Genomic DNA, 27,099 nt, shown 5'->3' on the forward strand with positions numbered 1-27,099 from the left:
ATATTCTCTTTTGTGTGATTTCTAAAGACTGACCAGAAAACCATGATCAAGAGAGCACCCTCATAGGCCATGTCTTAAACGAGTGGTTTTCACGTCTCTATCACTCATATATTAGACTCTTTGTTTTTGTTCTCTTGCTTATCTGATTTCTTTATTTCTTTCAAACCTCCTTTTTGATTTTTATATTTCTTTCACTTACTTTATTCTTTTGTGTCCTTCCTTTCTGACTTCTTTCCTCTTTGTGTTGTTTCCTTTACTCTTCTTTCATCTAAATTGTCAGACTCCTTGTTATCTAATTTCTATTTTCTTTCTTCACATAATTTTTCTTACTCTTCTTTAAAAATTCTGTCATTAATTACTCTCTCATGTCGTTCCAAACCAGTGAGACCTTCATTCATCTTCAGAACACAAATTAAGATATTTTTGATGAAATCTGAGACTGCTTGTGCATTCCTCTGCTTGTAAACAAGGCACAGTGCACGAAAATGCGTCGTGGTACTCTCGTGAACGATGTCTTTACTTTCTTTCTGGGTCTTGAATGTGGTAGTTGTGTTGCTGTCTATGCAAAAAGCTCTTGGATTTCATCAGAAATATCTTAATTTGTGTTCCGAAAATGAACAAAGGTCTTATAGGTTTGGAACGACATGAGGGTGAGTAATTAATGACAGAATTTTAATCCTTTAAGTATTTTTTTCTCTTCTTTCCAACTCTGTTCTTTGATTATACATTCCCTTTCCTTTTTTCCTTAGAAGTTTTTTTTCTTTCTTTTTTTTCACTTTCTTTATTCCTTTCTATCTTATATTGTTTCTGTGTCCTGATTTTTTTCTTGCCAGGTCTCAAGAATTGATTAATTTATCCTTTTTGTTGATGTGCCTACTAGTGATGTGTTTTTGTATTATAGCTTTCATACAAAGGTAGATGATTCTGTTGGCATATTCTTCTGTCACTATTGCTGCAGCGGTTGCAGGCATTTTAATTCCATCAATTTCAAAGTGGCCTCTTCTGTGTTCAGAGCCTACTATTAATAGTAGTGACATTAAAAATTTGACACACTCAAACTTGCATTAGCTGATGTGCTATTTGGAATATAGTGTTGTATTAAGTTCAGAACATCCAGGAAAGAAGTGATATGAAATGGCAGCTGTATGTAAGACCAAGTTGTTAGACTAGAAAGCCACTTTGTCTAGCCAGGGTAACGTCTCGGTTACGTATGTAACCCTCGTTCCCTGAAGGAGGGAACGGAGACGTCACGTCGGAGGACCGACGAATTGGGATCTCGCTTAGAGGGACCAATCTACTCCGAGTGTAAACTAAACGAGCCAATGCACATTGGCATGCGATTATTGCATCCAGCTGCTGCTGATCACAGCGTGAGTATAAGTAGGCAGCAGGTGCAGCGCATATTCAGGTTTTCGCTGAGGAGCCGAGCCGGTGACCCGGCCGCTCAGCGGTGGCACAGGAGCTGTGGCGACGGGACGTGACGTCTCCGTTCCCTCCTTCAGGGAACGAGGGTTACATACGTAACCGAGACGTTCCCTCTCAGTCGGTCACTCTCGACGTCACGTCGGAGGACCGACGAATTGGGATCCTACAAAAGGCCACAGCTACTGCCCCTTCCAGTGTCCTGTGGAAGCCACCTGCGCCCCTATTTTTTGGCGTAGGCCCAGGCTTCTTCACAAGAGGACCAGCTACTGCTGCCTCCGAAGCGAAAAGCTGAATATGCGCTGCACCTGCTGCCTACTTATACTCACGCTGTGATCAGCAGCAGCTGGATGCAATAATCGCATGCCAATTTGCATTGGCTCGCTTAGTTTACACTCGGAGTATATTTGTCCCTCTAATCGAGATCCCAATTCGTCGGTCCTCCGACGTGACGTCGAGAGTGACCGACTGAGAGGGAACTGTGTGCCTATGATGTTACGTTTTGCATTCTTTGTCAGTCTAACTGGTTGTAATCAGAGTATGTGTAAACGGCATACTTGTACATTCTATATATTTGATCAAAATTACCAGTGGTGGACAAAGTACACAAATCAAGTACTTGAGTAAAAGTATAGATACGTATAATAAAATATTACTCCAGTAAAAGTAAAAGTACTCAGTTTTCAATTTTAAAAAGTACTGATAGATGAATATTTATTTAGCAGTTTTATATAGGCTACTTTTATCATTTAATTTTATATTAGCATATATTTTTTTATTATCCTATTGCTCAAAATACCTGGGATTTTACCAAAATAACCAGAGGCGGACAGTAAGTAAGTACATTTACTTGAGTATTGTACTTAAGTACACATTTTGAGTATCGGTACTTTACTTGAGTATTATTTTTTCTGGGAACTTATGACTTTAACTTCACTACATTTGAAAGACAAATAGTGTACTTTTCACTCCACTACATTTCTATCAAGATCCAGGAAATTTACTTTTGGTACTCAAGTACTTTTAAAAGCAAGTACTTCTTTTACACTCCTGTAAAAATCTGTCTTTACAACCTTTACTTGTAATGGAGTAATATTTGACCAGTAGTATCTGTACTTTCACTCAAGTAATGGAGTTGTGTACTTTGTCCGCTTCTGAAAATAACCAATAAGGAAATAATGAATATAATAAGGAAAATATCATTATATTTTGATAATGATTTTTTTCTTCTCAAACCTTGTCTGTGGTGTAAAAACACCCCTGGCCAAATGCCCCCAGAGGGCAACACTTCCCACTTTGATAATTACTGTAGTTACCATGTTCTGAACATCACATCCTTTCTTTTCCCTCAGATGTAATCTATCTAGGTGGTTGAATAAAATATTTGGACTTTATTTAAAGAAAATTACCTCAATTTAGCACCAGCAAGTTCGTTAGTTAGACAGTTAGCATCAGCTAACATTGACTTATTTTCAGCATGGTTATGAATAAACATTTATATTTGTCTACTCGGCTAGTTGATCCAGATACATAGTAACTTAGGCTATGTGTGCTGACAAACAATATAAAAACAGACGTCACATGGGGCTAAATGCATAGCATTTTAGTAAAACTGCTAACGTTACAGCAGCGGGGAAATTAATGTGCATGAGTTATTTTATTTAATCTGTGTTACTTTAATGTTTTTTTTAACCTAAAATATTGAGACTACGGAAGTTCTAAGCAGCCATGCATTATTTTTTTTCCTTCTTGTTTTCTCGTTATAACGACTTATTTTCTCGTTATATCGACATAACGAGAGTTGTTTTCTCGTTATAACGACTTATTTTTATCTTTGTGGAAACCACACACACACACAAACACACACACATATACACACACACAAACACACACATATACACACACACAAACACACACATACACACACACAAACACACACACATATACACACACACAAACACACACATATACACACACACAAACAATACTTTTAACAGCATCAGACGCGCGCGCGCGCTCAAAACATCTCCCGGTTCTTACTTGTGAATTCAGTTCACTGGAGACTCGCACTAAACGGTTCATTTGAATCAGTGAGTTGTCGACTCGAGAACAGCTGCAATCGGTTCATTCTAATTCGTGAATGAATCGTTTGGTGCGATTTGCGAACCGATTTAAAAGGTTCATTGAAAAGAATCAGTTCGATCTCGAATCAGACACCGCTTCTGCGTCTCGGAGCACGTGATATATTATAAGGAGTAACGTTATGTTTTATGAAATGTAGTGTAGTAAAAAGTACGATCTTATGCTTTGGAATGTAGTGAAGTAAAAGTAAAAGTTACTCAAAATAAAACTACTCCAGTAAAGTACAGATACTTGAAAAATGTACTTAAGTACAGTAACGAAGTAAAGCTACTCCGTTACTGTCCACCACTGAAAATTACATGCATAATGTTTTCAGTGTGGACTGAGTTTAGAATTTGCAGCATTTCCTCAAAAGCCATTTAAACAGATAGAAAAGTAGCACTAATGAATAGCTTATTTGTAAGTAGATTGGGTTGCAATTCCATGCAAATATGAGGTGTGGCTGACAGCTAACACACATTTGTCATAGTCAGTAATTTGTTATAAAACTTCTGCTAAAGGTAGATTTTGCCGTGCACGTCAAAAACAATGCAATAAATGGATTACAAAACTATGTTATGTTGTAACCCCTAATATTTGTGATAATTACCTGTGTCACTGGTGTTCAGTACATGATCATTGAGAATTTTATTTATTATCATTATTATTATTGATTATCAATAACAACCAATACTGGATATTTAATTGTTTGTAAATATTAATTTCCTCTACTGTTACATTTAGATTACCTTTACCATCATCTAACTCACTCAATGTTTACCTTTAAAAATGTAATGCGATCTTTATTTTTTGCCTTAAATTATGATATTATGATGCCTAAAATCACTTGTAGAATTTCAAACTATTGCTTTTATTTTTTATTGATCACTTTTAATATCAGCCATATATCAGTTATCTGTCATAATATTAAAATAATTATAAGTATTGGTCAGAATTTTAATATCAGTGCAGCCCTAATATTGCTTCTATAAACAAGAAGTAGTGAGAATAGGCCTGTCGCAATTATTGGTAACTCATCTGTTTACAGTTATTTAACGTAATTGCAATTATTTTAGATTTTGATCATTTTCTAGTTTCTATTTCAAGGAAATTTAAAGGTGGGGTAAGCGATTTCTGGTAGCCAATGTTGACATTTGAAATCACCAAAACAAACACGCCCCTACCCCAAAAGGGTCTCGCCCCTATTTTGATAGCTCCGCCCCACACATACGTACACAACCCAGGCAACGATTAGTTCTGTGAAACAAAGCAAAACCAATGTTACACCTTGTCTACACCGGACGCGAGTGGTGCGGCGCAACAAAATACTATAGAACTCATTATAATCAGTGATGCTGTCTACACCATATAGATATATATATATATATACATATCTATGGTCTACACTGGATGCGGCGTGGCACGACACGACAAATCCCCGACAGAAAACTGCTGCTGCGTTCTATTTATGACGTATTGACACAAATTTCAAATGATTTTCAACGGTCACTTTGTTGCGTCCAGTGTACTAGACAGACTTTAGCTGTTGCGGCGCAGACACGGTGTTACTCACCTATCGAATAGAAACAAAGCAACCTCGGCGTCCGATCGCAGGCCTTCCGCTCCTTGAGTTCTCTCCAGCGCTGGAAAGCTGATCCGATATTTACACGGGTCCTACTTCTTGCCTTATTGCCTTAAGCCTTCGTTTGTTCCACAGACGTTTTCCTCTTTTGTTTTTTATCCACCATCTCTATCTTTCTTTCGCTCAGCTCGGACTGAACGCTCTCTCCTCCACATCATGAGTAGACACGCCCCTTACTGCTGATTGGCTACAAGTTTGTTTTGCTATTCAGCCCAAATCAGTTTTCTAAAGCGTTTTTGAAAAATCGCATACCCCACCTTTAAGCTGGTAAAGGATTTAAATAATTTGCGTAATGCCAAACATTCTTGGTTCTTACAGTTTTTAATGACATGTCATCACTGGGTGAGGAGATGAGTTGCTTATTTTATTCCTGTGGAGACAGAATGAAGAATATATATAAAAAACATTGCTGTAAAACATATTATATTAAATTATATTATATTGTATTTATTATATACAGTTTTGCTGGGCTACAGTTTAAATATAAAGAGGACCGAGAAGATTAAAGTTGAACAAAAAGAGAATAAAAAAACTATTAAAATATTAATTTTCACTGCATTTAAGAAATTCATATGAGCCTTTTTAATTAAATGATTCCAGGTAGCCTAATATATAAATATAATGTATTAGGCTTACACTCTAAGTGACATCAACAAAACACAATTAAATCGTTAATCGCAACTATTTGAATGACAATTAATCGTCAACACAAATTCATGATCTTATCAGGCCTAATTGAGAGTATTCCAAACATTTTAGCTCCACTCTGGGTTTCTATTTACCACTATCTGCTAACCTGTGAGAGACATGCTGATTCAGGAGTGTGAGAGAACACAAGTAACACGACTTTCAAAAAGCCCACTCCTCACTCCAGGCAAACAGTGAAACAACCAAACCTCATTATACCTCCACATATCGGGATATTTAGCCGTGAACCATCACGATTGCTGCACATCTGTTTAGTGTGGGTAATTTCTGCCATCAAATTCTTTCAGAGTAATGCTAAATTTCAGAGTAAATACTATTCTTTTTACTATTATTCTATTCTAGTCTTTTTTTTCATAATGTCAGAGAAGGACAAAGGTAGATGATTCATATATATATATATATCATATATATATATATATCAATATTTAAATTTATACTTTATTAATCAATTAGTTGTACAATACTGTACAATTAAGATTTAGTCATTGTAATACACTGGGGTGTGAAGATGCTGCAGTAGGTCTTCTGATGAAATGTGCCACGGGACACTCTGGTCATGGAGCAGTGCCAACAGAGTAGATTAATGCTGGGTTTCAGTGTATATGCTGCTGACACCTGTTTGTCTGTATTTGATTTTTGCTGACAGGTACATGCTGAGCGAACAAAGCTGAGCCATGCTGGATCCAAGCCCTCCCTCTCCGAGAGCAGTCACTCACTCCCTCAGATAGCCATGAACAGCTGCAAGTACAATGGAGGAGTGGTAAGGCCACTGGGCAGCCTGGCAGCTTCACGACGCAACCTAGCAGAGCATGACTCTGAGACCCAGCCGCTCCAGACTCTTCACAGCTCCGGCCTGGAAGTGGTTGTCTCTAAGGGCGGTGGCGAGGACCCCAGCAAGGCGTCCAATGAGAGCCTGGTCCGAGAGAGTGGCAATGCACCACAGAAAAAAAATAAAGATATTGGCTACAAGTTGGGCCACAGGAGGGCACTTTTTGAGAAGCGCAAGCGGCTTAGTGACTATGCCCTGATTTTCGGTATGTTTGGGATCGTTGTCATGGTAACAGAGACTGAACTGTCTTGGGGGGTTTACACTAAGGTAGGTTCTTCTTTTTTTGTTGTTGTTGCATTTTTCATACAAATGCACAAAATATGCTCATGATAAGCAGTGGGATCCAAAAGTTTGAAAATGAAATTCTTGGGTTAAAAATGTTGGTTATACTTTATTTGTTAACACTTTATTTTACAGTGTCATTGTTACACAGATTACATGTACTTACTATAGTAATAACAGTAAATTATGCACAATTACATGCAATAACCCTAAACCAAGCGTTATTCTTAACCCTACATGTTGTTAATTACTATTACTCAGTACTTAAATATACAGTTGCACTGTAACAAGGACAGCATAAAATAAGGTGTAACGGTCCGTTCACACCAAGGATGATAACTATAGACAACTATATTAGCGTCCACACCAGCGGACGCTATCGTCTGTTTAATCCAAGCACACGCTCGTCTGCCGCTTTAAATTTTCGAGCTCGTTTCAGCAGGATGGATTCTGATTGGCTGTCAATGTTTTTATCGTTCATCAGCTGGAAAAAATTGTTCTGAAAGTGATTCCAACGATATTGTTTCTCTGTGCCTTTATCGTTATAGCTGTGGTGTGGACTCTGCTAATCTTTAATATTGGGAATGATTTTTAGAACTATATCTTTATCGCTATCTTTATAGTTATCGTCCTTGGTGTGAACAGGCCTTAACTCTTTTATTTTAAAGTGTCCTTGTAACAGTGTAATTATGCAATTAAGTATTGAGTATTAATTAAATACATATTAAATATTAAATTTAGTGTTAGTTCTGTGTAATTATGAATAATTTAGTGTTATTACTATAAGTAACAAGGACACTGTAACATAAAGTGTTACCAAAATATCATTAAAAAAAACAGAAATAAAAACATGTATATCTATAATAAAGAAATGTTATAATATAAAATAAATACTATTCTTTTTACACTTACTTTATTCTATTTGTTTTTTTTCATAATGTCAGAGAAGGACTGTTTAACAGACCTCACAGTTTGCTCATTACAAAAGTAGATAATTCATATAATAAAAACATATATATAAAATGTGTGCTTTATTTAACAATTAATTGTTTACTGTACAATTAAGATGTATTCATTGCAATACACTGGTGTGTACAGTAGGTCTTCTGATGAAATGTGCCAAAATTAATAAGCAATTTTCTGCACTATTTCTAGGTCACTACTACATTTGTAAATTTAAAAAAGTGAAAAAAAATTGATTTTTTTTTTACACTGATCAGCTTGAATGCTGCTGTCAAAAAAACAAAAGGGACAAACAGAAAAACTGAAATTCATGATCATTTTCAATTGAACTTTCCACTCATTATTATACTGATAATATAATTTGTAATAATGAAATATTAATATTAAAATGTATAAAATAGTAGCTTTTTTAACTAGTGGTCTCAGTCTTTTGGACCCCACTGTTCTTCACAAACTGTTTCATATCCTTTGGCATATAAAGGCTGCATCATAGCACATACAGATATCACATTAATATTTGTCCTCTTAATCGCCTTGATCTACTTTGGGATGTAGCTCTTCTCATGTCCTTACTGTTTTGTGTTCTTTCTCACAAGCAGTACTGGAGGTCTTAGAGAGCTTAAATACTTTAAACTTTGAGGTAGGCCTATGTTACAGACAACTCCCAAAGCAATTCTTTATGCAGGGTCCACAAAATGAGGTGTTTGGTTCTGTGACCACTCAGTTCCCTTGAGATGTGGATTTTGTAATGCGTGTGCTATTTCTAGCCTTGTGGGAGAGAACTGCTACACTGCTACTGTCACATTCAGCTGAAATAACCGAATTATCACATGGCTTGATCTTGCATGAAAAATAGAAATAAGAAAAGCAAGGAACAATGGCATGTGAATGTCAGCAGGAAAGAAAGGCACTCCAGATGTGTTTGTTAGGAGTCTGACCTTCAAAAAAAAAAAACCTTGCGGTGACCAACAGGTACATTAATTAGTTTACTATGTAATTTGTCACTCGGGAAATTTATAACAATTTCAGACCTAATTTTTTTCGTAGCGGGACCATTGGGACCTGGGGTTAAATTAGAAGGGGTAAGGGAGAAGGGAGTCTAATTTCACTGTTAAAATTAAATCTTTTAATTGCTTTTCTGTGGTTATATAAATTATGCACACTTTGCTGAGCTTCTCAAACTGGCAAACATTTTTGATTTGTGAATCTTTGCATACAGATAGCCTGTTTTGTGCCTACAATGACAAAAAAGTAAGGTAAAAAACAAGAATGAAACAAAAAATAAAGGCAAAATTTTAAGCGCAACATCATAAAATACAGGGTTATTGACTGTTGCCTGATGGCTTAAATTGGCATTTTATGCTCTGAACTACATTTACCTTACCATTTATTACCTCTTACTCCAGTCTGTATGAAACATGCTGATCTGTAATCCAACAAATAATCTGTTGTACAACACTAACATTTCAACCAACAAGTCCCTCACCCCCACCAACACATTTAAACTGAGATGACAGGACAGTGTCGAAAAACGTTCATGTATTCACATCATCAAATACACCCACATAGTGTGATTGTGCATGTATGTCATAGGGAGTTTATGCAGAGAGTAAACCTTATATCAAACATAATGAGATGTTTTGGTTCCCAATTGCATGAGGTTCATTTGTTGCCATGGGGAATATTATGGAAAGTGATTTTTTTGTTCCTGACACAGTGGGGATTAACTCCTCCAGGGTGAAGCACTGCAGTGTATTGTGACGCAGATGGTTTAGACAGCGTCTATTCATACAAAAATGTATAATTTAGTAAGCATGATTTTATAACTTTAGCAGAAGCTGCAAGATTGTGTGCTGTGTTTGTTCATACTAATGGTGTGTTTCGTTTCTCTTGTTGCAGGAATCTTCATATTCATTTGCACTGAAATGCCTTATCAGCCTTTCCACTGTTATTTTGCTTGGTCTTATAATAATGTACCACGCTCGGGAAATACAGGTTAGTTCTTGAGTATCAAGAATAAAAAGTTGATTGTTTTGTATTTGAATGATCAATTAATGCTAATTTTAAGGTGAAATGTGTCATTTATGTGTGATGAAGATCAACGGACAGAATTCAAAATTATTTTCGAGCAGGATTTTCTAAACACTCCCACTCCAGCAGTTTCATATTGATCAGCATTGCTGATTTATTAAGGGTTTGTCCATTCCCAGCATGCATTGCAGCATGACTACATTTGGCTGTTACTGTTATATAATTATTGTTTTGCATGTTTGCTAATGGTTTTTATGCTGTTGTTGTTGAGTTTGTTATTATTGAGGTTTATGTGTGAAGTGCTGAGATCTATGTGCTTATACATATATAAAGGTAGAAAACTATTACTGACTTAAAATGAAAACTGATTTTTTAAAATAATAAATATTAATATAAATTATATATAAGAATAGAAACATGGCAGATAAAAATTTTGCTAATTTAACTTTAGTTAAAGCTGAAATGCATTGTTGCCTTGACCAATGTTATTTTATTATCATTGATATGCTGTTATAGCTTTCATTAATATTAATACGGTGTTTTTATTTTTAGGCTATACCTTCAGTTTTCGTTTTAATTTTAGTTAAAGTTTTAGTTATTTTGTTGTGTGTTTTTGTCATTTTAATAATTTTTTTTATTCAATATTAATTTATATATTGAATTAGTTTTATTTCAATTTTAGTTATTTTAGTACATCAAATTCAACTAAATGAAATTGAGAAATGTTGTCTTGGCAGCTAGCTGAAATCAAATATGTTTAAGTTTTTTATATTTTATTTTATTTCAGTTAAGGTGTATTTTATTTAATGCAATGACATTTTTACTTTTTTTTTTGTTAGCTATAATAACCCTGGTCTTTATGAGTTTATTGGCTAAACAAGATTTTTGCATTTAGCGATCAATACAATTCAAATAGGCAAAATGAAGTAGCCAGACACAACTGAAAAATCTTAATCCATCATGTTGCCTTTATTTGTTTTTGTTCTGTTGTTGTTGGTTTTTTTAACAACTCCTTTTTTTACAGTGAGTGTTTACACTTTTTGAGGGAATCAATCAGGCTGGTTTGATAGCTTTCTGAATGTACTAAGTTAGAATACAAGAAGGTTTTTACCATCAAAAAAATTACACACTTCACCTTTAAGGCATCACCTGACATTACTTCCACTAATACATGTTTTCCAGCAGAACTCTTTTCTTGAGTTGAGTTTCTCTTAACTGCTCTGCTAAATACACCCTGTTCTTCACCTGCTCCCCACAGCTGTTCATGGTGGACAATGGGGCGGATGACTGGAGGATAGCCATGACATATGAGCGCATCTTCTTCATTGTCCTGGAGCTGCTGGTGTGTGCCATTCACCCAATCCCGGGCCAGTACGTGTTCACATGGACGGCCCGGCTGGCTTTCACCTACGTGCCCTCCGTGGCAGACGCCGACGTAGACATCATCCTTTCCATCCCCATGTTCCTCCGCCTCTACCTGATTGGCCGGGTCATGCTCCTTCACAGCAAACTCTTCACCGATGCATCCTCACGCAGTATAGGTGCCCTCAACAAGATCAACTTTAACACGCGCTTCGTCATGAAGACCCTTATGACCATCTGCCCGGGCACCGTGCTGCTGGTCTTCAGCATCTCCTCCTGGATCATCGCGGCCTGGACCGTTCGGGTCTGCGAGAGGTATGGCACCACAGCGATTGTGATCCCGAGCTACACAGCTATACCCCTCCCCTCCACTCGTTTTCTCTCTCTTGCTCTCTTTTTCTGTCTTTCGCTCTCCTCTCTGCATCTCCCACTCACTCATTCCCTCCAGGAGCATCTCCAACAGTCTCACGCTGCCTGTATGAAGAGCTTTTCTCCCATCAGCTCTGCAATTGCACCACAAATCCCAGTCCATGTTTTGTAAGCTGTATTAGCAATTGTTAAATAATTCATGACTGCCTAATTGTTTGTTTGCGGAATGGTTTGCTTTGGTAATCTTGAGGAGCCCCGAGGATACCCACTTCAAAAACGGCATCATCATGATAATGATGGCAGTGTAGATTTCGACATATTAAGGCACATTAGGAAATGGACATACAGAGCCTTGTTGGGCTAAAGCAGCACTGTGATGGATGGGTTAGATTCAACAGACAGTGATCATTAACTGTTTTATCTGTACTCTGTCTTTACCATTCCTGCCTGCGTTACCTGCTTCTCCTTACCTTTACCTCTCCAACACATGCCTTGTATCACGATCAATTTAACCAGAATTAAACATAATTCATTCATTCAATTCTATGCAGAAACTTCAAGCCCCATTCACACTGTCAGCAACTCGCAATGTCAAACCAGCCTAAATTTATTCGATTTCAGTGAGAGTTGCCAATCTCCAGTGATACGACCACATTGAGAAATGTTTATTCTATGCAGACACGAATGAGGTGATGCAATGTGGCAACAACTAATAGGAGTACAGTGGAGTTTCACTTGATCCATCTCCCGTGAGATACTGTAGGCAAGATGTTAATGTTACCGTGAGCAATTTGATTCATACACTGATAATTGTTTGTCTTGTTAATTGTATGATGCATTTATGAACTGCGGCAATTATATACAAACATTTCCCTAAATAAATGTTTAGCAGAAAGAAAACGGACATTCTTACTGGCTATACATTTCATTTGTGATAAGATTTTCAAAATCTATGGCCAGTTATGCAGCTCACCAATAATATGACACAGCGAATATTAGTGGCGAAGAGTAGCCTATAAAATGTTGTCAGTGTGAACGAGGCACTACAAATTTAGTATGAATATATAATAGAGCTGAGTAAAAAGTTGTGATTATCAGATTACTTGCGATCTTCATTTGAACAAATTCTTAAAAATTCTTTATAGATCTTTTACTGTAAGCTACGACAAAGGAAGTCATATGTTACCAGAGTTTGCAGAGAATTTGATACTTTCAAAAGGTGTGTATCATGAGTTGGACTGCAATAATCTACAAATGACTTTTTTAAACAAATGTAAAAAAAAATCGAAATTGAACCAAACTGGGAAATATGCTCTTAACAGAACAATTTTTTTTATTAGTGTGAAATATATTTCCATATATTCAACTGTCCATATATTCAATGGACAGTTTGCATGAATGTTAAACGTTCTAGATGGAACTATCATCGCCAGTAAAGAACCTTTGTTTTTTTAAGAGTGTAAGGCAAACAAAAAAATGCTTTGCCAAAGAAAAGATATGACAAGAAGAGGTGTCAGTAACTCTCATCTCTGTGTCAGAAAGATGGTTCACTTCTGAAAGGTTGTTCACAAAAGCAGCAGTCTCTGGCAATATTTCACTTTTGTGTGTTTATAAGAGACTGAACAGGCAATAATGAAGAGTTTGGAGTGGTAAACGAGGTGAAGGTTTTGATGTTACACCATACCACTACCCAGCACTCTGCCCCCCAGTCTCATCGGCTGCAATGCACGGCACGATGCTGCCCACACTCTGGTTTTTTTCTTGCGTGAGTAATTTGCGTTGCATATGTGTGCCTGTATGAACGTATGGGAAGAGGTTTCGAGTGCGTGTTTGTGACTATAATTCACTGTTGTACTTTCTATTTCCCCTCTATGCTGCTCCATAGGGATGCCATGTGAGTCCTCGTTCTCTAGCCGTGGAAAACCTATCATTGTTCATTGAGCTGGTGCCACTGCTGCTCTAAGAGGGGGGAGGGGGTGGTATTCGGCAGCTCTGGCTGAAAAATAAAAACTCCAATAGATTAATTTATTTATAAAAACAAAGGAAAAAAACATGTGTGAATGTGGCACCATCCGCAAAAGAGAAGTTTGTTGATAGCAAATGCACTAATGGTTTCGAAAGCTATGATTTGTGCAGCACTGTGAATCAAGCGTCTCTTTCTAAAGTGCTCAAGAGTAGGAGGGAGGAGGAGGAGGAGGGAGTTTGTGTTAAAATGGAGCAGCTCCTTCAAATCACCTTTACAAACAGGCCTGAGGGCAACTCTTTTTTTCCCGATTATTCCTTTAGCAGCTGTTATTGAACTATAATACGCCCCAGCACAAAAGAGAGCTTCATAAATACCTGTGAAACAAACCTTTATATTTAAACTGATATGTGTGCTTTTCTTTGCATCTTTATAGTATAGGTTGCTGTAACGGTCAGGTCACATGTTTGTTGCACGTGTATTTATCTTAAACCTTTTTGGTTACCAGACAGAAAATGTGTGTGATTTTACAATTTGAGCACAAAAAGGTGTAATGTTGCTGTCCATTCTAGCACAGTCTCCTCAGAGACGAGAGAAAGCAAGGTTTTAGGATGCTAGATTACTGGGTGCCCACTTCTGGTAAACTATGAAACAGCATGGTAGTCTTCATGTTTACTGCTTTGCCATCATTCAAAAGAGGCGCTCGTTTCTCCAAAGTGCTGCTAAATTGGGCCTTTTACTGCACTATTTTCTTTTCTCTAAGCACACTGGCCAGCCCAAAGGGCAGAACGGTGTGAGACTGGACGAGCACGGAGTCCGTCTGGAATGGGAGGGACGGGAAAATGAAGGAAGGGCTGGGACATTGCAGGAGCATTGCTGCTATTTGCAACGTTGGCTTATCATTCACACTTGAGTTCATGTACCTCCTGTTCATCGCTTCACATCTCTCGGTCCTGTTTCCGCCCCCACCCTGCCCACTTTTCCCTGAATATTCTGCATGACTCAGGCAGTTTCCTTCTCTTAGGCCCTTTCCCCAAATGTACGTATAATTCCATGCATCATTCCTTCTTTATCTCCTTCTCAAATACGTTTTCTTGTAGCTGAAAGTTTGATAACAGAAAAGCAAGACATGACTTGATAGAAATAGAGCATTTGCAGGCTATTGAGAAGGTATATTACAATATGATACCTTCGATTTTGTCAAGATGCTTCACAGTATCTCCATGTATGCTGTCTTTGGTGCACACAGTTACTGCAGTGTTGTTTTAAGGACGGAAATAGAAGTTGAGTAAAAACCAGCTCGCTAACAGCATATGCTCAATTAAAGACCTGCTAGAAGGACTGTTTCTACAAAACGTGTCCTGATGACTGTGTTTTACTTGTGCCCAAAGCATGTTACCTTCCTCTAGAGAACTGGAATATTGTGTCTGAACCTTGCCTGGTTTTATTGTCACACTGAAGCCTCTAACATGCAGTGTGAGCTGAAAATGAAGTCAACTATGTAAGGGGATGGGGGGCTAAACTATGGGATTATATGTGGTGGCATTGCCACTGTGTGACACTTTTAGTTAACATTAGGGATGCACAATATATCAGTACCTTATCGGCTATGAACCGATATTAGTCTTGTTTTTTTTCCAAATTAATTTATATCAAGCTACATTAAATAATTAATTGTGCATACTCATTTCCCCTATTTGAATTTTTTGATTTTGCACAATATATCGGTACCATATAAACCGATATTAGTGTTTTTTTATTTGTTTATTTGTATCAGGCTATATTGAATATTTTATTGTGCATACTCATTTCCTCTATTTGTATTTTTAGATTATGCACAATATATTGGTTATTAACCGATATGAGTGCTTTTTAAATGTATTCTGCTATATTGAATATTTAGTTGTGCTTATTAATTTGCTGTATTTGTAGATTTCGCACAAGTTATATCAGGGCTGTATTGGTTATCAACGATGTTAGTGTTTTTAATAAATATATATTTATTTATTTGTATCAGGCTATACTGACTATTTAATTGTGCATAATCATTTCCCCTCTTTTTTATTTTTAGATTTCCATCATCTAATGCTCACTTAAAGTTAATCTTTAAAAAAAAAAAAAAATTAATTACACTGTTTTTGTTAATAAAAATACAACATTTTAAGTTGTTTTTGTTTTAATTTATACAAAATAGTACAAAAATGTATTTAAATTTATTTCTAATTGTATTTAAGTTTTTATTGACCATAACACAAAAATAATTATCCGCTTATCAGGAATGACCAGAATTTTGTACATCCCTAGTTAACATGGGTGAAAATGTTATATTTGCTCCATCATTGCATCCTCTAACCATGCTGCAGAGTTTGAGCCATTAAAGGAACGACATTGCTGGGTTCTGTGAGTTTTGCTACTAAACAACCATCTGTAGAGGTTTTATGGGAAATTGGGATATGACTGGGGTATGTGGGGAACACTTTTTTTCAGATAGACTTCTTGATCTAAGTTGAAGGTGGTGCCAGCTCTTCTCCATTTTATGCTAGTATTGCATACAGTATATTGAGAGCTTTAGAAGGCCAGTATGTAGCTTTTTTACTTTCGATTACCAGCAGTGTGGGAAATGGTAATGCACTGCTACACTGTCAAAACAAAGGCAAGCTAATGATGAAGACAGTGTGCATAGTCATGATCAGACCCGCATTGCATATTCATGTTCATGTGTGCAAACAGACAGACCTCACAGGATATGACCTCTTCCAAAAATTGTGCCATGTGAATTGACAGAGTCTAACGGGCTTCTAAGAACAAGTTTATGGTTGAGATAACTGTAGAATGCAAGTCTGATGTAAAAGAGTCTTTACCAGAGTTCTTTGAGAGAAAAATCTGGTATGCCGAGGACTTGTTCTACCTCTGAGATCTGACACCAGCTTCAAAAAAGATCAGTTGAAAATGACTGAACCTATATCAGAATGGTTTGTGCCAGCACTGTGCGTTGTTTCACAATGGTGATGTAGCACATGGGCAAATATCTTAATTTTATGAGAATCATCCCTCACTAGAACAAATTTTATTAACCTGCATATACCTGAATGAATTTATGAAAAATGATCAAGTGTAAACTAAAAGCTATTTTTTGTTCTCATTCAATATGTTGGTCAGTTTTATTATAGGGTTTGTATCTTTGCTCTCAATATACTGGCTTATACAGCATGCAGGATGTGGATTTCTTCTTAAAAATGCCTGCATGGTAACTATCCTTTTCGCATGTGAAAATGGGGCTCTCCCATTACATTAAACAATAAAAAACAATTTCAACGCTCTTGCTCTTAGAGCATGACCGCAGAGTTGAATTGTGAAATAGACCGGCGCAATTGATAGCAGCATGACCTCTCTTGTGTTTTGAGTATGCTGTCTTAGAGGGGACGTTTACGAACTTTTAACTTTTTTATTGCAATATAAATGTGTTTGATTAGAAATGATTCGGTGTTGAAACAATTATTAACATTGTGAATCATTTGCATTCTGTCCGGCTACTCAACATGACTGTTGAAGAGCCTGGGTCTTGTTCTGTTATTCCTCATCAGAAGTCTTCCCATATTGTATTAAATGCAGATAAATGTCTTCTGTGCTTAGACCTGTGCTTAGCTCCTCCTTGACAGACTGGGAAAGGTCAACCTCCTGCAGATATGTGAATGAGCTGCTAGCAATAGTCTAGTCTGGGGACCACGATTTAGGCCATTTGTATTTGTCTCCAAGGAGTTTTTAATTTTTTTTAAATTTTTTTTTTTAGCTGAATTGGATCATCTTTTCACTGACTTGTGGACTGGATTTCACAGTCGAGTATTGTTGATTTGCAAAGTGAAAACTGATGCTTTATTTGACCACTTGTGTTAGCTGTTTAATTTCCTATTGGAAAATACATAATAATTCGAATTTTGAAGGATATCAAATATATTTAGCTTTTTATAAATTTTTAATCATTTACAATTGTATTTATTTATTTTTATTATTATTATTATTATATTTTCACTTTAAGGATATTGAAGCAGAACATTTTGCATTTTGTTTTGTGTCTGGGAAGGTACAAAATCATTTGTATGGTCAAAACATATTAGCATGTAAATATTTAAATAATGCTAAATCTTATCCGGTAAGGTATTTGTTAAGTTTTTCTGTCACTTTGTGTTTTTTTTTTCTTATTATTACTAGAAAAACTGTCATCAAAAACCTGATGTTGAGACGTAGATTTAATTTGACCAAATTCTACATATATTTTACATATATTTCACCAGAAATGTTTGAAAATGTTTTGTCATAATTAAACGTTAAGCCTTGTTTTCCACAGCCTGATCAAGGTTCTCTGCCTATTCTGTTCTTACTATTCTAGGTATCATGACAAACAGGAAGTCACTAGTAACTTTCTTGGAGCTATGTGGCTAATTTCCATAACTTTCCTATCAATTGGCTATGGAGATATGGTTCCTCATACCTACTGTGGGAAAGGGGTCTGTCTGCTCACAGGAATCATGGTATGTCTTTAAAATGGAATTACAACATTTCAAATAGAACGTAGGTTACATTTGTGAAATTAACATGATTTTTGTCACATTTTGAATATTTATATTTATGTTGAAAATAGATACTATTAATCATCTCTTCTTGTAGGGAGCTGGTTGCACTGCACTTGTAGTCGCAGTGGTAGCCAGAAAGTTAGAATTGACAAAAGCTGAGAAACACGTCCACAATTTCATGATGGACACCCAACTTTGTAAACGAGTAAGTGACTGAACTTTATTTTGCAAACTTGGGAAAGAACTAGCCATTTGTGTTAAGTACAGTATTTATTAGAAAAGAATATGTATCATTTTTTAACCAAAAATGGTATGTTGTTTTTAACTTTCCTTCTCTGGAAAATACATCGTTTCTATGGCTAATGGTCATGTATTGTAGTTCTTTTTCCTAAATACTTCATTATTTTCATCTGTGAGTAATGTTTCATTTTCATAATTTTCACCCAGGTAAAGAACACAGCTGCCAATGTACTCAGGGAAACATGGCTCATCTACAAACACACCAAGTTAGTAAAGAAGATAGATCATGCCAAAGTGCGCAAGCATCAGCGCAAGTTCTTGCAGGCCATTCACCAGTAAGCACACTGTTTCCACACTTCAGCATTTTTGCATGTTATGTTTTTGATGATAGCGAACTGCAGTTATGATTAATCATCCCTTGAACAGTAACGTTTATCAAATCGAAGATTATGATTAAAAGTTAAAATATGGTTATTTTGTGAATATATATTTTCAGTGGAAGTTCAACTGTATGTTTTCACTAATTCAAGCAACTACTGTATCATGTTTTGAACGCTTTGGTTTTGTCTCTTTTTTTAAGGAACTGTTGTATATTTTCTAAAGTCATGTTGAATTAGAAGGGGCAGGTATTTGATAACCCAAGTTCCCAAAATCACTGATCCCCATAATTGTATGATAAGTTCTTGTCAATCAAGTGTCAAAGAGATTAGCAATGAGTTCTGAACTTTTCAGGAGAATCTGTCAGCATGTTATTGTTTGTAATGTGATGATTGTCCTTCTCCCCCCCTTCCCAAACCCTTACCTTGTGGTTATGGTTAGTGCAGTGTAATGGCTCACATTTTGTGTATATGTTGTGGTTTCTAAACTTGAACTGTGTTTTGTCTTCGTTCTGCTCTATCACTGCAGAGCTCAGAAGTAAGTTTTGTCCTCTGTGTTCTTCTCCCCACATCCCCCTGTCTCTGTTTCACATGCATGGAGTTGGAAGCTGAATGCCGATTTTGGTTACCTATATTGCTTCTCTCCATTCTAAATCTAGAATGAAAAAGATGCAACATTACTTAATGCTGTATGGTTTTATGTAGCCTTCTGAAGGAGAAGCATCTTTGGAACTGTTGATTTGTTCATTCGCACCGAATCCATTATTCAAAAGTAAATCTCTGTATTAACTTGCATTGATAGCCCCACCTTGTGTGTCCAGAGGACGAATAAGCTCAGTATGTTGGACAAGATATTCAGGACATTCATAAACACACTTGGCCTTCATTAAATAGTCTTGTAATTAACCTCTATTAAAACATGTATTCAGCTGATGCCATGTTCCCTTCGACATTTAGGGTCATCCAGGGCTTTGATGCAAGATGATATGGAGTTTTTGCATTAGAAAGAATGCTGGCCATGTCCTGCATCTCCAGATTTTTATTTTGGATACTCCCAAATAAATCCATTAAGGTTGAAAAGAAAAAAAACAAAAGCTACATTTTTAAAATCTTGGCATTTGCCAACGAATGACAAATCGGAGCGGAGGACTCGTATTCTTTTAATTACGACACTTAACTGGCAGGATATTAAGGCAGCCTTTCTTACAATGTCTCCTCATGGTCAGAGTCATCCCTGTACTCTTTCATAGTTGCTATGGCACAAAAAAAAAAATTCATTAACACATTCTTTTAAAATTTTGTTCAGAACCAAGCCCACAGCAAGCAATGCCATTCTCACAAGCATTTTCAGCGGTGTCACATATACCTCTACCTCAGCTGTTTGCCACTTCCTTTGACCTCATCCACAAACGAGGCTCTCGGATGGCTTTTTTTGTGAATGGTTGACGCGTGCCTGCAGGGGCAAAAGGAGATGTGTCATGTTTGAACGTTAAGTTAAGAGTTTTCTCTTCTTTACATTTCATAGATTGGGTTTGCATGTCTGGTATGGCAAACAGGACTGTGAATGCTTGCATGCAGGCCACTCTCTCTCTATCCCTCATCCTTATCAAGTCTTCCTGACAGGAATCTGTTACTCTTCCCTAACGTCCCCCTCCTCCCAACCCCCCATCCCTCCATAACCCTGCCTCCTCCCAGGCTCCGCAGTGTGAAAATGGAGCAGAGGAAACTCAATGACCAGGCCAACACTCTGGTGGACTTGGCGAAGGTATATGTTAAAGGCTTTATACTGTGCATGTAACCACAGAATCATTTCAGCTGCAGCGGAATATTTGGTCTGGTAAATGTGGAACAAAGAAATGACAAAAGAGTTTTGAATTTTTTAAAATTATTTTCTATTTCTGTTTTATTTTCAATTGGTCTTTTAATTTAGTTGTTTTCTTCTATCAATGTTTTATTTTTTTGTTTTTTTTGTTTTTGTGTTTTAGAGATCCCAACATGTGCTAACTGGTATCATTTAAAAATGTGTAACGGTGTTAAATTTCTAAGCACAGTCCAGTGTTGTTTCTATGTAGTGGCATTTTCATGTTAAATGCAGGTTGCTTGTAGAGACTTAAAGCTTTAAAATGTAACATATTAAAAAGGAAACTAAAGTATTTTAGTTCAGTAGTTTTAATTTTATGTCAGTTAATGAAATAGTTGTGCTAGTCGACCAGATAGCTTAGGATTAAAACAGCTGTGGTCAAAAGTTTACATATACTTTACAGATTCTGCAAAATATGAATAATTTTAACTAAATAAGAGAGATCATTAAAAATACAGTCCATTGTACTAGATCGAATCCCTCACAATCTTCAAGAAACAACTGAAAACTCATCTCTTCCGTGAGCATCTGACTGCCTCCTAAAAAAAAAAAAAATCTATGCCTTCACTTTTTCTGTTATTATCCTTTACCTCTTCCTGTCCTAGCTTTTACTGTTTTGAACAATGACTGAAACCTTGTTTAACAGGCACTTCTTGTGTTTATTGCCATCTTATGATAAATCGCTTGTTGTATTCCTCAACTGTAAGTCGCTTTGGATAAAAGCATCTGCCAAATGAATAAATGTAAAATTAATGTAAATGTAAATGTAGATAATTGCTGAAATTATTAAAAAAAATGACCCCTTTCAAAAGTTTACTTGCTCTTGATTTTTAATGCTGTGTGTTGTTACCACGATCCATTTTTGTTTTTTTGCTTTATTTAATAGTTGTTCATGAGTCTATTGTTTGTCCTGAGCAGTTAAACTGCCTACCGAAATCCTCAAGGTCTTTGCTTTCCCAGCATCTTATGTATACTTGAACCCTTTCCAACAATGACTGTATGGTTTTTGAGATCCATCATTTTATGCTGAGGACAACTGAGGGACTCAGGCTATACTGACTATTTAATTGTGCATAATCATTTCCCCTCTTTTTTATTTTTAGATTTCCATCATTTAATGCCCCCTTAAAGTTAATCTTTAAAAAAAAAAAAAATTAATTACACTGTTTTTGTTAATAAAAATACAACATTTTAAGTTGTTTTTGTTTTAATTTATACAAAATAGTACAAAAATGTATTTAAATTTATTTCTAATTGTATTTAAGTTTTTATTGACCATAACACAAAAATAATTATCCGCTTATCAGGAATGACCAGAATTTTGTACATCCCTAGTTAACATGGGTGAAAATGTTATATTTGCTCCATCATTGCATCCTCTAACCATGCTGCAGAGTTTGAGCCATTAAAGGAACGACATTGCTGGGTTCTGTGAGTTTTGCTACTAAACAACCATCTGTAGAGGTTTTATGGGAAATTGGGATATGACTGGGGTATGTGGGGAACACTTTTTTTCAGATAGACTTCTTGATCTAAGTTGAAGGTGGTGCCAGCTCTTCTCCATTTTATGCTAGTATTGCATACAGTATATTGAGAGCTTTAGAAGGCCAGTATGTAGCTTTTTTACTTTCGATTACCAGCAGTGTGGGAAATGGTAATGCACTGCTACACTGTCAAAACAAAGGCAAGCTAATGATGAAGACAGTGTGCATAGTCATGATCAGACCCGCATTGCATATTCATGTTCATGTGTGCAAACAGACAGACCTCACAGGATATGACCTCTTCCAAAAATTGTGCCATGTGAATTGACAGAGTCTAACGGGCTTCTAAGAACAAGTTTATGGTTGAGATAACTGTAGAATGCAAGTCTGATGTAAAAGAGTCTTTACCAGAGTTCTTTGAGAGAAAAATCTGGTATGCCGAGGACTTGTTCTACCTCTGAGATCTGACACCAGCTTCAAAAAAGATCAGTTGAAAATGACTGAACCTATATCAGAATGGTTTGTGCCAGCACTGTGCGTTGTTTCACAATGGTGATGTAGCACATGGGCAAATATCTTAATTTTATGAGAATCATCCCTCACTAGAACAAATTTTATTAACCTGCATATACCTGAATGAATTTATGAAAAATGATCAAGTGTAAACTAAAAGCTATTTTTTGTTCTCATTCAATATGTTGGTCAGTTTTATTATAGGGTTTGTATCTTGCTCTCAATATACTGGCTTATACAGCATGCAGGATGTGGATTTCTTCTCTAAAATGCCTGCATGGTAACTATGCTTTTCGCATGTGAAAATGGGGCTCTCCCATTACATTAAACAATAAAAAACAATTTCAACGCTCTTGCTCTTAGAGCATGACCGCAGAGTTGAATTGTGAAATAGACCGGCGCAATTGATAGCAGCATGACCTCTCTTGTGTTTTGAGTATGCTGTCTTAGAGGGGACGTTTACGAACTTTTAACTTTTTTATTGCAATATAAATGTGTTTGATTAGAAATGATTCGGTGTTGAAACAATTATTAACATTGTGAATCATTTGCATTCTGTCCGGCTACTCAACATGACTGTTGAAGAGCCTGGGTCTTGTTCTGTTATTCCTCATCAGAAGTCTTCCCATATTGTATTAAATGCAGATAAATGTCTTCTGTGCTTAGACCTGTGCTTAGCTCCTCCTTGACAGACTGGGAAAGGTCAACCTCCTGCAGATATGTGAATGAGCTGCTAGCAATAGTCTAGTCTGGGGACCACGATTTAGGCCATTTGTATTTGTCTCCAAGGAGTTTTTAATTTTTTTTAAATTTTTTTTTTTAGCTGAATTGGATCATCTTTTCACTGACTTGTGGACTGGATTTCACAGTCGAGTATTGTTGATTTGCAAAGTGAAAACTGATGCTTTATTTGACCACTTGTGTTAGCTGTTTAATTTCCTATTGGAAAATACATAATAATTCGAATTTTGAAGGATATCAAATATATTTAGCTTTTTATAAATTTTTAATCATTTACAATTGTATTTATTTATTTTTATTATTATTATTATTATATTTTCACTTTAAGGATATTGAAGCAGAACATTTTGCATTTTGTTTTGTGTCTGGGAAGGTACAAAATCATTTGTATGGTCAAAACATATTAGCATGTAAATATTTAAATAATGCTAAATCTTATCCGGTAAGGTATTTGTTAAGTTTTTCTGTCACTTTGTGTTTTTTTTTTCTTATTATTACTAGAAAAACTGTCATCAAAAACCTGATGTTGAGACGTAGATTTAATTTGACCAAATTCTACATATATTTTACATATATTTCACCAGAAATGTTTGAAAATGTTTTGTCATAATTAAACGTTAAGCCTTGTTTTCCACAGCCTGATCAAGGTTCTCTGCCTATTCTGTTCTTACTATTCTAGGTATCATGACAAACAGGAAGTCACTAGTAACTTTCTTGGAGCTATGTGGCTAATTTCCATAACTTTCCTATCAATTGGCTATGGAGATATGGTTCCTCATACCTACTGTGGGAAAGGGGTCTGTCTGCTCACAGGAATCATGGTATGTCTTTAAAATGGAATTACAACATTTCAAATAGAACGTAGGTTACATTTGTGAAATTAACATGATTTTTGTCACATTTTGAATATTTATATTTATGTTGAAAATAGATACTATTAATCATCTCTTCTTGTAGGGAGCTGGTTGCACTGCACTTGTAGTCGCAGTGGTAGCCAGAAAGTTAGAATTGACAAAAGCTGAGAAACACGTCCACAATTTCATGATGGACACCCAACTTTGTAAACGAGTAAGTGACTGAACTTTATTTTGCAAACTTGGGAAAGAACTAGCCATTTGTGTTAAGTACAGTATTTATTAGAAAAGAATATGTATCATTTTTTAACCAAAAATGGTATGTTGTTTTTAACTTTCCTTCTCTGGAAAATACATCGTTTCTATGGCTAATGGTCATGTATTGTAGTTCTTTTTCCTAAATACTTCATTATTTTCATCTGTGAGTAATGTTTCATTTTCATAATTTTCACCCAGGTAAAGAACACAGCTGCCAATGTACTCAGGGAAACATGGCTCATCTACAAACACACCAAGTTAGTAAAGAAGATAGATCATGCCAAAGTGCGCAAGCATCAGCGCAAGTTCTTGCAGGCCATTCACCAGTAAGCACAATGTTTCCACACTTCAGCATTTTTGCATGTTATGTTTTTGATGATAGCGAACTGCAGTTATGATTAATCATCCCTTGAACAGTAACGTTTATCAAATCGAAGATTATGATTAAAAGTTAAAATATGGTTATTTTGTGAATATATATTTTCAGTGGAAGTTCAACTGTATGTTTTCACTAATTCAAGCAACTACTGTATCATGTTTTGAACGCTTTGGTTTTGTCTCTTTTTTTAAGGAACTGTTGTATATTTTCTAAAGTCATGTTGAATTAGAAGGGGCAGGTATTTGATAACCCAAGTTCCCAAAATCACTGATCCCCATAATTGTATGATAAGTTCTTGTCAATCAAGTGTCAAAGAGATTAGCAATGAGTTCTGAACTTTTCAGGAGAATCTGTCAGCATGTTATTGTTTGTAATGTGATGATTGTCCTTCTCCCCTCTCCTTCCCAAACCCTTACCTTGTGGTTATGGTTAGTGCAGTGTAATGGCTCACATGTTGTGTATATGTTGTGGTTTCTAAACTTGAACTGTGTTTTGTCTTCGTTCTGCTCTATCACTGCAGAGCTCAGAAGTAAGTTTTGTCCTCTGTGTTTTTCTCCCCACATCCTCCTGTCTCTGTTTCATATGCATGGAGTTGGAAGCTGAATGCTGATTTTGGTTACCTATAATGCTTCTCTCCATTCTAAATCTAGAATGAAAAAGATGCAACATTACTTAATGCTGTATGGTCTTATGTAACCTTCTGAAGGAGAAGCATCTTTGGAACTGTTGATTTGTTTATTTGCACCGAATCCATTATTCAAAAGTAAATCTCTGTATTAACTTGCATTGATAGCCCCACCTTGTGTGTCCAGAGGAAAAATAAGCTCAGTATGTCGGACAAGATATTCAGGACATTCATAAACACACTTGACTTAAATTAAATAGTTTTGCAATTAACCTCTATTAACTCTATAAAATGTGTTCAGGTGATGCCGTGTTCTCTTCAAGATTTAGGGTCATCCAGGGCTTTGATGCAAGATGATATGGAGTTTTTGCATTAGAAAGAATGCTGGCCATGTCCTGCATCTCCAGATTTTTATTTTGGATACTCCCAAATAAATCCATTAAGGTTGAAAAGAAAAAAAACAAAAGCTACATTTTTAAAATCTTGGCATTTGCCAACGAATGACAAATCGGAGCGGAGGACTCGTATTCTTTTAATTACGACACTTAACTGGCAGGATATTAAGGCAGCCTTTCTTACAATGTCTCCTCATGGTCAGAGTCATCCCTGTACTCTTTCATAGTTGCTATGGCACAAATAATAAAAAAAAAATTCATTAACACATTCTTTTAAAATTTTGTTCAGAACCAAGCCCACAGCAAGCAATGCCATTCTCACAAGCATTTTCAGCGGTGTCACATATACCTCTACCTCAGCTGTTTGCCACTTCCTTTGACCTCATCCACAAACGAGGCTCTCGGATGGCTTTTTTTGTGAATGGTTGACGCGTGCCTGCAGGGGCAAAAGGAGTGTCATGTTTGAACGTTAAGTTAAGAGTTTTCTCTTCTTTACATTTCATAGATTGGGTTTGCATGTCTGGTATGGCAAACAGGACTGTGAATGCTTGCATGCAGGCCACTCTCTCTCTATCCCTCATCCTTATCAAGTCTTCCTGACAGGAATCTGTTACTCTTCCCTAACGTCCCCCTCCTCCCAACCCCCCATCCCTCCATAACCCTGCCTCCTCCCAGGCTCCGCAGTGTGAAAATGGAGCAGAGGAAACTCAATGACCAGGCCAACACTCTGGTGGACTTGGCGAAGGTATATGTTAAAGGCTTTATACTGTGCATGTAACCACAGAATCATTTCAGCTGCAGCGGAATATTTGGTCTGGTAAATGTGGAACAAAGAAATGACAAAAGAGTTTTGAATTTTTTAAAATTATTTTCTATTTCTGTTTTATTTTCAATTGGTCTTTTAATTTAGTTGTTTTCTTCTATCAATGTTTTATTTTTTTGTTTTTTTTGTTTTTGTGTTTTAGAGATCCCAACATGTGCTAACTGGTATCATTTAAAAATGTGTAACGGTGTTAAATTTCTAAGCACAGTCCAGTGTTGTTTCTATGTAGTGGCATTTTCATGTTAAATGCAGGTTGCTTGTAGAGACTTAAAGCTTTAAAATGTAA

At 36.3% G+C, this 27,099-nt stretch overlaps 1 protein-coding gene across 2 annotated transcripts in view; it reads left to right on the top strand.

The window, feature by feature from the left end:
- LOC107589798 (small conductance calcium-activated potassium channel protein 2-like) overlaps nucleotides 1–27,099 on the top strand; it is a 37,920-nt gene that overhangs the window by 7,929 nt on the left and 2,892 nt on the right. Inside the window, exons 2-10 of one of the 2 annotated variants that reach the window (XM_016278327.1) lie at nucleotides 6,540–6,989; nucleotides 9,867–9,962; nucleotides 11,257–11,675; nucleotides 13,615–13,623; nucleotides 18,080–18,221; nucleotides 18,358–18,468; nucleotides 18,711–18,838; nucleotides 19,410–19,418; nucleotides 20,576–20,645. In XM_016278327.1, the coding sequence (XP_016133813.1) occupies nucleotides 6,540–6,989; nucleotides 9,867–9,962; nucleotides 11,257–11,675; nucleotides 13,615–13,623; nucleotides 18,080–18,221; nucleotides 18,358–18,468; nucleotides 18,711–18,838; nucleotides 19,410–19,418; nucleotides 20,576–20,645 (1,434 nt within the window). Of the gene's footprint in view, nucleotides 1–6,539; nucleotides 6,990–9,866; nucleotides 9,963–11,256; nucleotides 11,676–13,614; nucleotides 13,624–18,079; nucleotides 18,222–18,357; nucleotides 18,469–18,710; nucleotides 18,839–19,409; nucleotides 19,419–20,186; nucleotides 20,646–27,099 lie in introns of those variants that run through there. The other variant, XM_016278326.1, reaches the window with a different exon arrangement.

Source organism: Sinocyclocheilus grahami, unplaced genomic scaffold, assembly GCF_001515645.1.
Source record: "Sinocyclocheilus grahami isolate Dianchi unplaced genomic scaffold, SAMN03320097.WGS_v1.1 scaffold121.1, whole genome shotgun sequence".
Classification (NCBI taxonomy): domain Eukaryota; kingdom Metazoa; phylum Chordata; class Actinopteri; order Cypriniformes; family Cyprinidae; genus Sinocyclocheilus; species Sinocyclocheilus grahami.